At 43.1% G+C, this 10450-nt stretch overlaps 1 protein-coding gene across 1 annotated transcript in view; it reads left to right on the top strand.

The window, feature by feature from the left end:
- Positions 1 to 10246: 10246 nt before the first annotated feature.
- LOC116683702 (uncharacterized) overlaps positions 10247 to 10450 on the top strand; it is a 3880-nt gene continuing 3676 nt past the window's right edge. Inside the window, exon 1 of the mRNA XM_032509971.1 lies at positions 10247 to 10450. This exon is cut by the window's right edge and continues 57 nt beyond it. Within this exon, the coding sequence (XP_032365862.1) occupies positions 10414 to 10450 (37 nt within the window). The 5' untranslated portion in view covers positions 10247 to 10413.

Genomic DNA, 10450 nt, shown 5'->3' with positions numbered 1-10450 from the left:
CTTCAACATTTTGACAGTTGACATTACTCTCCAAACAAATATCCCTTGAACTTCTCAAACTTACACTTTTTCACTGGCTTGGTAAGAACATCAGCTACCATGTCTTCAGTAGGGCAATATTCTATAGATATCTTCCCTTCTGTATGTGCAGACCGTACAAAGTGATACTTTATATCTACGTGTTTGCTTCTCTGTCTGCATACTGGGTTCTTGGATAAAGCTATCGCCCCCTGGTTGTCTTCGTATATCTTGACTGGTACATGTTGGTTACTACTATCTATTCCTTTAAGTAGCTGTATAAGGTACATACTCTCTTGAGTTGTGGCTGCTAGTGCCATATACTCAGCTTCACAGGTGGATAGTGCAACCGTAGGCTGTTTCCTACTCTTCCATGATATAACTGGACCATCTTCAGTTAAGCTGAAACAGTATCCAGTTGTACTCCTCCTATCACTTATATCAGATGCCCAATCAGCATCACTGTATCCCTCAAGTTGTAGGCTCTCCTCACATTTCTGGTAGTGTAACTCTTGATCTCTAGTACCCTTTAAGTACCTCAGTAGGTGTTTTGCTGCAGCCCAATGCTGTTGCTTTGGTTCTGCTAGGTGTTGTGATAGTTTACTAACAACCCAGCTCAGGTCAGGTCTGGTACATGTCATAATGTAGATCAAGCTACCTACCATCTCTCTGTATCCTGTTGAGTCAATGACTTCACCCTCACTGTCAAAATTTAACTTTTGCTCACATGGGGTGGCTCTCGGTTTGCATTCAGACATTCCAAATTTTGCTAATATCCTTTCTATGTGTCTCTTTTGGGTCATTTTGATCTCTCCTTCATGCTGTTCAAAGTCAATGCCCAGGAAGTGTTTAAGTGGACCCATATCTTTCATCTTAAACCTTCTCTTCAGCATGTCTTTTACATCACTGAGTAAGTTGTTGTTACTCGCAGCTATGATCAAGTCATCTACCCATACCAACAAAATCACTTTCTCATGGTCAGATTCTCTGCTGTAGACACAATGATCAGCATTATTTTGTACAAAACCATTCTTTGTAAGGTGGTCATGCAGTAACATGTTCCAGTTACGCCCAGACTGTTTTAAACCATACAATGACTTATTGAGTTTGCACACTAAATGTTCTCCTGTCTTTGACTTGATCTCAAAACCTTCTGGTTGTTCCATGTATACCTCACAGTCCATTGGAGCATGGAGGTAAGCAGTCTTCACATCCATTTGATGTAGGGTAAGGTCCTCCTGTACAGCTACCTGCATCAATGCTCGGACAGAGGTCATGTTAGCTGTTGGTGAAAAAGTCTCTTTATAATCAATCCCTTCTACTTGAACATATCCTTTTGCGACATATCTTGCTTTACAAGTCTCAGATCCTTCTGGGCTCTCTTTCACTGCATATACCCATCGACCTCCCACTGCTTGTTTGCCTCTTGGCAGTGGTGTCAGAGTGAAAGTCTCATTCTCTGTCAAAGAGTTCATCTCCTCTTTCATTGCGTCAATCCACATTTTTGACTTCTTAGAGTCCATAGCCTCTCTAAATGTTTTTTAAGCCACTTTGTAGAAATAATCTACATTTTCACTTTCAACATTATTGTACTCAGCCCTACACTGGTAGTCTTTTAAGTATTCTGGAGCCTTTTTCTGTCTCGTAGGGTACCTCCTTTCTCCATGTTCTCTTTGAGTACTGTCTGTCTGGGTCAGACCTGCCTCAGCAGTCTCCTCAACACTCGACTCTTTACTCTGTTTAGGCTGTCCCTGATCCTGGGTGACTATCTTTGGTGGTGTATGTTCATAATTCTCAAGCTCATCCCTCACGTTACAATCTGTTTGAGTCTGGCTATCTGTGTTACCTTTGGTGATGAATTTCACCAGCCTATGTTTAAGGACTTTTCCTGTCTCAGGGTAGTACACGTTATATGCCGGACTATATTTATCATAGCCGACAAAGATCCCCTTTTCACACCTAGAGTCCAGCTTCTTCTTATCCTGTTTAAACACGTAGCATTCAGAGCCAAATATCTTCATGTGAGAAAGATTAGGTGTTTTACCTGTGAAAACACGGTAAGGTGTCTGCTCTAGTCGCTTACTGTAGCACCTGTTGCGGATTTGGGCTGCTGTCTGTACAGCATATGTCCATAATTGCTTTGAGAGGTTACTCTCCAATAGCATGCATCGTGACATCTCGAATAGAGTTCTCCAACCTCTCTCGGCAGTTCCGTTTTGATGAGGTGAGTAGGGTGCACTTGTCTCGTGCCTTATCCCGTTACTCCTGAGTAAAGACTGGAACTCCTGCCCGGTATACTCTGTGCCATTATCAGACCGTATGCACTTTATCTTTCCATATGGGGCTACGTCTGCTATAAATTTTTCTGTAGCTTTTGTTGTGTCACTCTTTACTTTGATAAAGTATGGAAAAATCATCCCACTGTAATCATCAGTAAATGCTATTGCATACCTGTATCCATCTTTATCTGCTGGCTCTATAGGGCCGCATAGGTCTGTGTGTACTAGCTCTAGTACAGCTGTAGCTTTAGCATCTGCCTGTCTGTTTCTGTTTTGTGTGAATTTTCCCTGTGTGCATATTTCACATTGTTGATTGGACCTGTCATATTTCCCTTTTAACGACATTCCTTTAACAACCTTTTCTAATTTTGCAACATCATCAAAATTACAATGACCAAGTATCCTATGCCAGGTTTGAATGTCATGACAACCATACACTTCATCAACATTTTCATTTTCTACTGTGCTAAGGTAATACAGCCTACCATACACATCCATTTTGAACTTGGTACCATCTTTGTGGAACAGCCAGTTATCACCGTCCTTGAAGTGGACCTCTGCTCCGTTGGCTGTTGCTGCTTTCACTGAAAAGATGTTTTGTGGAAACGATGGGATGTAGAGTGCTTGCTTGAGCCTCGTTTTCACTCGTCGCCCCTCACTGTCCAACATGCAGAGTTCGGCGTCTCCCCTCATTTTTGCCATCCCGCTCACCTTTGTTCCGTCTGCCAGCTCAATGACGTGGTCCTCGGGTTTGAAACTGTCGTCGACTGTTTTGAACTTTGTGGCGTCATTGATCATGTGTGTTGTAGCGCCGCAGTCGACCATGAGACCCTTCTTATTCCCTCTTTGTGTGGAACAGTCACTCATCTTGAAGAAACAGAAAGATGTAGGCTCTGCCTCCGTCTCTCCGTCGGCTTTCTTCACCTGGTCACGGCCTCGTCCTCGACCGCGCCCTCTTCCACGTTGTAGAGCGTCCCATTTCCGCTCCTCTTTTCTCGCCTGGGATTCATCAGGACATGTCCTGGCCATGTGTCCCTTTTTACCGCACGTGTAACATTCGACCTCAGCCAGGTCCATTTTCTTTACTCTTCCTCTTCCACGCGACCTCGTTGCCCCGCTAGTTTTCATCACATTGTCTTCTTCTACATTCACGTCACTCCGCCCATATTTTTCAGTACTTTCATAACTTCGCAGTTTTGTTTTAAACTCGCTGAATGTTACAATGTCATTTGTCTGGGTGACATGCACGACGAACGGCTTGTATGAATCTGGTAGCCCCTTTACTACCATGGCTATTTGAAGTCCATCACTAATACGTTCATCTGCTCTTCTCAATGACGTGAATATAGTCTCTGCTCGAATAATATAGTCAGTTACCGTTTCATTGCTAGCCTTATGGAGCGAGGAAAGTTCACAATACAAACTCACAACACGGGGTTTGTCTTTTCCCGCATAGTGCTCCCGGAGAATCTCCAGTGCTCTTCTTCCATTGCGTTTGGCATCTCTCATTATTAATGACAAACTCTTGTTGTCCAGACATTGCACTAACTCTGCATATGCCTCTCCGTTCTTTGCCTCGTCTTCCGCAAGAGCCACTTCGTCTTCCTCATCTATCTGCGGGTCCTCGAGGATAACCTCTCTGAGGCCACGCAACTCCATGTGCGCGAGGAACCTCGTTTCCCAGAGTTCGTAATTTTTCTCATCTCCGTCGAATAAGAGTCTGAACCACCTTTGGCCTGCATGACTGGGCCCATAACCTGTAGCGCTAGACATTCTTGCAGCAGTCTCACGATAAAACAGTCACCAAAGTGGTTAGTTAGCACTCCTAGCATCTATATGGACGGGAGAAAAATGACAAACCGCCATCGTCTTTCTGGTCCGTGAACTGACCGGTTTATTTTTCGCACATGCTCTCAATAGCACGCAGACACACGTTATCACTCGTCATCACGTAAGCACGTCAACATGACTTTGTTACCCCTTTGTCAAATATGCTTAACAACTGGACTATACATTTTTTGTAGACACAGTAGGCTATTGCCATATTTTAACATTTTCCTGCGTGAGTGTGGCCTACCAATAGCTCAAGCCTGTCCTACAGTGACTGTAGCTAAAGCTAATTAGCAGCAAGATGCCTTCTTTCTCCGTGGATGACAAACTACAAACTCCTTCAGAAGATTGCACTTCTGGAAACCAAGGTTTACCTTCTAGAAGTGAACGTGGAAGTTAACGGATCTTGTGGAAATGACACCACTTTACCATGGACCCATAACAATGGACAAAAGCATGCTAACACACGGCTAATTAGCACCAACAAAGCTACAAAGAAACAGGAGGGCTGTAGAACGGGTAACAAATCAACAAGTGGCAGTCCTCCCTGGAACTCTTGTGGTGCGAAGCCTAAGAGTAAATCATTCTCCTGGGAAATGGGAGGACGACTAACGGGCAGGGCACAGCGCCCTGAGATTTGTGATATGACCGGCTGGCCTGCATTATCTTCCGGGCAGAGCGCCTCTTCAACCCCTCTACCTAGTAGGACACAGCCGTGGACAGCTGCAAAAGGGAAAATAAGCAACAAAATGCCCCCCCAACAACCTGGTGTGCAACTGGATAACAGATTTGCTCCTCTGCTGCAAGACGCTGGACAGTCATCTGATGACCGGGACTGCGTTTCATCGCCACACAGCAGGGTAAGGACTGAGAGCAATTCAAAAAGTAAAAAGCTAACAACTGGGCCTCAAACCCTGATTGTGGGTGACTCTGCTATAAAAGATTTAAAAAACAGTAAAAACACCAAAATACTCTGTTTTCCCAAAGACATGGTGTCTGACTTTACCCAAAAAATCCCAGCTATCATAGCAGAACACCCAACTGTGAAGAACATTATTCTGCATATAGGGTCAAATGATGTTGTAAAGCAACAGTCTGAATTGCAGAGACTGGACTTTAAGGAACTGCTGGACACCGTCAGCTCTCTAAACGCAAATGTGTTTATCAGTGGCCCTATACCGTCAGTCAGAAGAGGAGATGAGAGATTCAGCCGACTGTTGGCACTAAACAAATGGCTTTCAACTGAATGTACCGTCCACTCTCTGCAGTTCATTGACAATTTAAACATTTTCTGGGAGCGCAGACATCTTTTTGAAGCAGATAGACTTTCCCTTAACAAGCCAGGAGTAAAGCTGTTCACCTCTAATCTGCTTTACTTTCTGCGCCACACATCTGCCAAGGACACGAGACAAGACGAATCAAAACAAAAGGAAGACACAACAAAGTGTGGCAGTGATCCACCACAGCCCCCACCTGAGCAAAGATTTGACCCTGGGACACCACAGAGCAGAGATACAAAACCTCAACTCCTCTTTTCACCCATCCAGCACCCCTCTAACACTCTTACCAACCCCGAATCCTTTGAGGAGCCATCGCTGTCTCCACTCACCCTTTCCCCTCTTTCCCCTACCCCCATGTTGGAGTTCACTGACCACATGAATCACCTGGTAGATGCTGGAACCAAATTTACACCCCTTCCTTCCCCCATCTCTCAACCCCTGGCAAAAATAAAACGCCGGGTTCAACCCCGGTTAATAGTAAAACGCCGGGCTCCTCTGCCAGGAAGTAAACAAACTCTTTCCACTCAGACTGATAAGGACGCTTGTGTGCAAAATCCAGTAAGCATGACCTGATATGTGCCGGGCCTTGGCTCCAGGCCTAGAGACACTCATGACTTTTTCCAAGACAAGCCCGGGCCCTGTGGATTCAACTCTTCCTCAATTTATGTTGTGATAGGTAATAGGAAAAGAATGGTGAATAAGCACTTAACTGCAAACTTAGCAAATTTAGCATCCATTCCTCGTCAGCTACAGCCTGTCCCAAAAAATGAAAACACACTAACACTAGCCTTACTAAACGTCAGGTCTTTGGCAGGAAAATCCTTTTTAATCAATGATTTTATTATCAAACACAATCTAGATTTTATGTTTTTAACTGAAACCTGGTTAGACCATAACAACAGCGCTGCTGTTCTCATCGAGTCAGCTCCCCCTAACTTCAGTTTTATGAGTGAGAATAGAGTGAATAAGAAAGGAGGTGGAGTCGCCATTTTGCTTAATGACTCATTCCACTGTACGCAAAAATGTTATGGAAAGTTTGCTTCTTTTGAATATGTGGCTCTTCAATTAAGATCTTCCCCTCAAGCGATGTTTCTAAATATCTACAGGCCACCTAAATATTGTGCAACCTTCATTGATGACTTCACTGAACTGCTGTCTATAATCTGTATTAACTTTGATTGTGTAATCATTGCGGGTGATTTTAACATTCATGTTGACAGCCCCCAGGACAGGGGGACCAAAGAACTGTGTTGTGTTTTTGAGAACTATGGACTGACTCAGCATGTGACGGAGCCCACTCACAATAAGGGACACACTCTGGACTTGATTGTCTCAAAGGGTCTGAACATTTCCAAGGTTGTGGTGACTGACGTTGCTCTCTCTGATCATTCCTGTGTTTTCTTTAACGGCACTATCTCTGTGCCCAAAAGTGTCCAAACAAAGATAATCAGAAAACGGTATATCACTGAAAACACCAGTGAAACATTTATTCAGCTTTTCTCCTCCACACCCGCCCTCTCTGGGCTATCAGTCAGTGAGCTTGTAGACAATTTCAACTGTAAAATTACAAATGTTATTGATGCCATTGCTCCCACTAAGGTCAAAGTTGTCTCTGGTAAGAAAAGATCTCCATGGAGAAATGTCATACTGGTGAGAACAGAAAAAAGAGAGTGTAGGAAAGCTGGACGAAGGTGGCGAAAAACAAATCTCCTGGTCCATTATAACACCTATAAAGAGAGACTTCGCATTTATAATTTGGAACTGAGGAATGCAAGAAGGTCCTTCTTCTCTGATATTATCTCTAGAAACAATAATAATTCACGTGCTTTGTTTCACTAATTCACTAATGAGCAACTATAGGCCAATATCAAACCTTCCGTTTTTAAGTAAAATCATTGAAAAAGTAGTCTTTCAACAACTCAACCATTTCTTGTCACTAAGCAACAGTTTTGATACCTTTCAGTCGGGTTTCCGACCACACCACAGCACTGAAACGGCTCTTGTCAAAGTCTTTAATGACATCCACCTTAACACAGATAGTGGCAAAATTTCAATCTTAGTATTACTTGATCTCAGTGCTGCATTTGACACGGTCGACCATGACATATTACTAGACCGATTGGAAAACTGGGTAGGACTTTCTGGCTTAGTACTAAACTTGTTTGAATCCTACCTAAAGAATAGGGATTACTTTGTGTCAATAGGTAATTATACATCTGAGCGTACAAATATGACGTGCGGAGTTCCGCAAGGCTCCATTCTGGGGCCTCTTCTGTTTAACATCTACATGCTTCCACTGGCTCAGATTATGGAGAAAAACAAAATAAGTTACCATAGTTATGCGGATGACACACAAATTTACATAACCTTATCGCCAGGGGACTATAGTCAAATACAAAAACTGACTAACTGCATCAAACAAATTAACGACTGGATGTGCCAGAACTTTCTGAAATTAAATGAAGGAAAAACTGAGGTTGTTGTTTTTGGAAAAAAAGAGGAACGATTAAAAGTCTGCGCTCAGCTTCAAACAACAATGTTAAAAACAACAGACAAAGCCAGAAATCTTGGTGTAGTCATGGACTCAGACCTGAACTTTAACAGCCACATTAAGACAATTACAAAGTCAGCCTACTATCACCTAAAGAACATATCAAGGGTTAAAGGACTTATGTGTCAACAGGACTTGGAAAAACTGGTCCATGCTTTCATCTTCAGTAGACTTGACTACTGTAACGGGGTCTTTACAGGTCTCCCTAAAAAATCAATCAGACAGCTGCAGCTGATTCAGAACGCTGCTGCTCGAGTCCTCACTAAGACCAAGAGACTGGATCACATCACTCCAGTTCTGAAGTCTTTACACTGGCTTCCTGTGTCTCAAAGAATTGATTTCAAAGTACTCTTGCTAGTTTATAAATCCCTTAACGGTTTAGGTCCAAAATACATTTCTGATCTGCTACTACACTATGACCCCCCCAGACCTCTCAGGTCATCTGGGACAGGTCTACTTTCTGTCCCCAGAGTCAGAACTAAACAGGGTGAAGCAGCTTTCAGTTTCTATGCTCCTCATATCTGGAATAAACTCCCAGAAACCTGTAGATCCGCTGCTACTCTCAGTTCTTTTAAATCAAGGCTGAAGACCTTTCTTTTTGATGCTGCCTTTCTCTAAATTAATGCTCATTTCTTTCTTATGCTGCAATGTAACTTTTATTCTTGTGTTTTATGTGTCCTAATGTTTCTATTTTGTTTTTAACTGTCTATTCATGTGTCTTATTGATTTTTAATGCTTATGACTTTTAACTGTTTGTACTTGTGTTTTATCTGTTTTAATGATTTTGTGTAAAGCACTTTGAATTGCCCTGTTGCTGAAATGTGCTATACAAATAAAGCTGCCTTGCCTTGCCTTGCCTTGGTGCCAGAAGGGCTGGTCTGAGTATTTCAGAAACTGCTAATCTACTGGGATTTTCACGCACAACCATCTCTAGGGTTTACAGAGAATGGTCCGAAAAAGAAAAAACATCCAGTGAGCGGCAGTTCTGTGGGCGGAAATGCCTTGTTGATGCCAGAGGTCAGAGGAGAATGGCCAGACTGGTTCGAGCTGATAGAAGGGCAACAGTGACTCAAATAACCACCCGTTACAACCAAGGTGGGCAGAAGAGCATCTCTGAACGCACAGTACGTCGAACTTTGAGGCAGATGGGCTACAGCAGCAGAAGACCACATCGGGTGCCACTCCTTTCAGCTAAGAACAGGAAACTGAGACTACAATTTGCACAAGCTCATCGAAATTGGACAATAGAAGATTGGAAAAACGTTGCCTGGTCTGATGAGTCTCGATTTCTGCTGCGACAGTCGGATGGTAGGGTCAGAATTTGGCGTCTACAACATGAAAGCATGGATCCATCCTGCCTTGTATCAACGGTTCAGGCTGGTGGTGGTGGTGTCATGGTGTGGGGAATATTTTCCTGGCACTCTTTGGGCCCCTTGGTACCAATTGAGCATCGTTGCAACGCCACAGCCTACCTGAGTATTGTGGCTGACCATGTCCATCCCTTTATGACCATAATGTACCCAACTTCTGATGGCTACTTTCAGCAGGATAATGCGCCATGTCATAAAGCTGGAATCATCACAGACTGGTTTCTTGAACATGACAATGAGTTCGCTGTACTCAAATGGCCTCCACAGTCACCAGATCTCAATCCAATAGAGCATCTTTGGGATGTGGTGGAACGGGAGATTCGCATCATGGATGTGCAGCCGACAAATCTGCGGCAACTGTGTGATGCCATCATGTCAATATGGACCAAACTCCCTGAGGAATGCTTCCAGCACCTTGTTGAATCTATGCCACGAAGAATTGAGGCAGTTCTGAAGGCAAAAGGGGGTCCAACCCGTTACTAGCATGGGGTACCTAATATATATATATATATATTTGATGTATTTCTCATCAAAATGCTAATGAGGTTCATTCATGCTTACAGAAACTTTCGTCTCTCTGCCTGTTTATTAATCTTTAACTAGGCTATTTGTAGAAGCCTATTTTAATTTGATGTAATAATGATATATTTTGTAATTATTATTGAAACAGGTTGTAAAAGGTTTACAATGCCTAAGTAATAACTTACAGTAGAATATCAGAAAAAAACAACAACTGCTGGTCAAACATTTCACTGGAAAATAAAAAAGGCTAGCCTGTAAAATCCATTGGTGGCCATTCGGCCAATCAAACGCAGGCGTGTACGTCAATTAATGTCATGGAAACAGAACGAGGGTCCGAGGAGCCTATATAAGGGCTGCGGACCATTCTAATTTCTCACTTTGCATTTTGACTTGGGCTTCATGCAAATCGAACCTGTGGAAAACTAACTCTTTGAGTTTCTAAACCGCTGGAGATAACACACTGCAAACTGATCATTTGGAAAAACAAAAGAACAACAACGAACAACAAAGAACAACACAACTTCTGAATCACTAACTATTGTGGTGAAAGGAAGAGCTTGGGAATGGCCTTTCGTCTGCCTGGTGGGACACCCGAGGAGC

Source organism: Etheostoma spectabile, unplaced genomic scaffold (assembly GCF_008692095.1).
Source record: "Etheostoma spectabile isolate EspeVRDwgs_2016 unplaced genomic scaffold, UIUC_Espe_1.0 scaffold00019059, whole genome shotgun sequence".
NCBI lineage: Eukaryota > Metazoa > Chordata > Actinopteri > Perciformes > Percidae > Etheostoma > Etheostoma spectabile.
The sequence above is the reverse complement of the archived record's forward strand: the minus strand, read 5'-3'. Positions and strand labels throughout refer to the sequence as shown.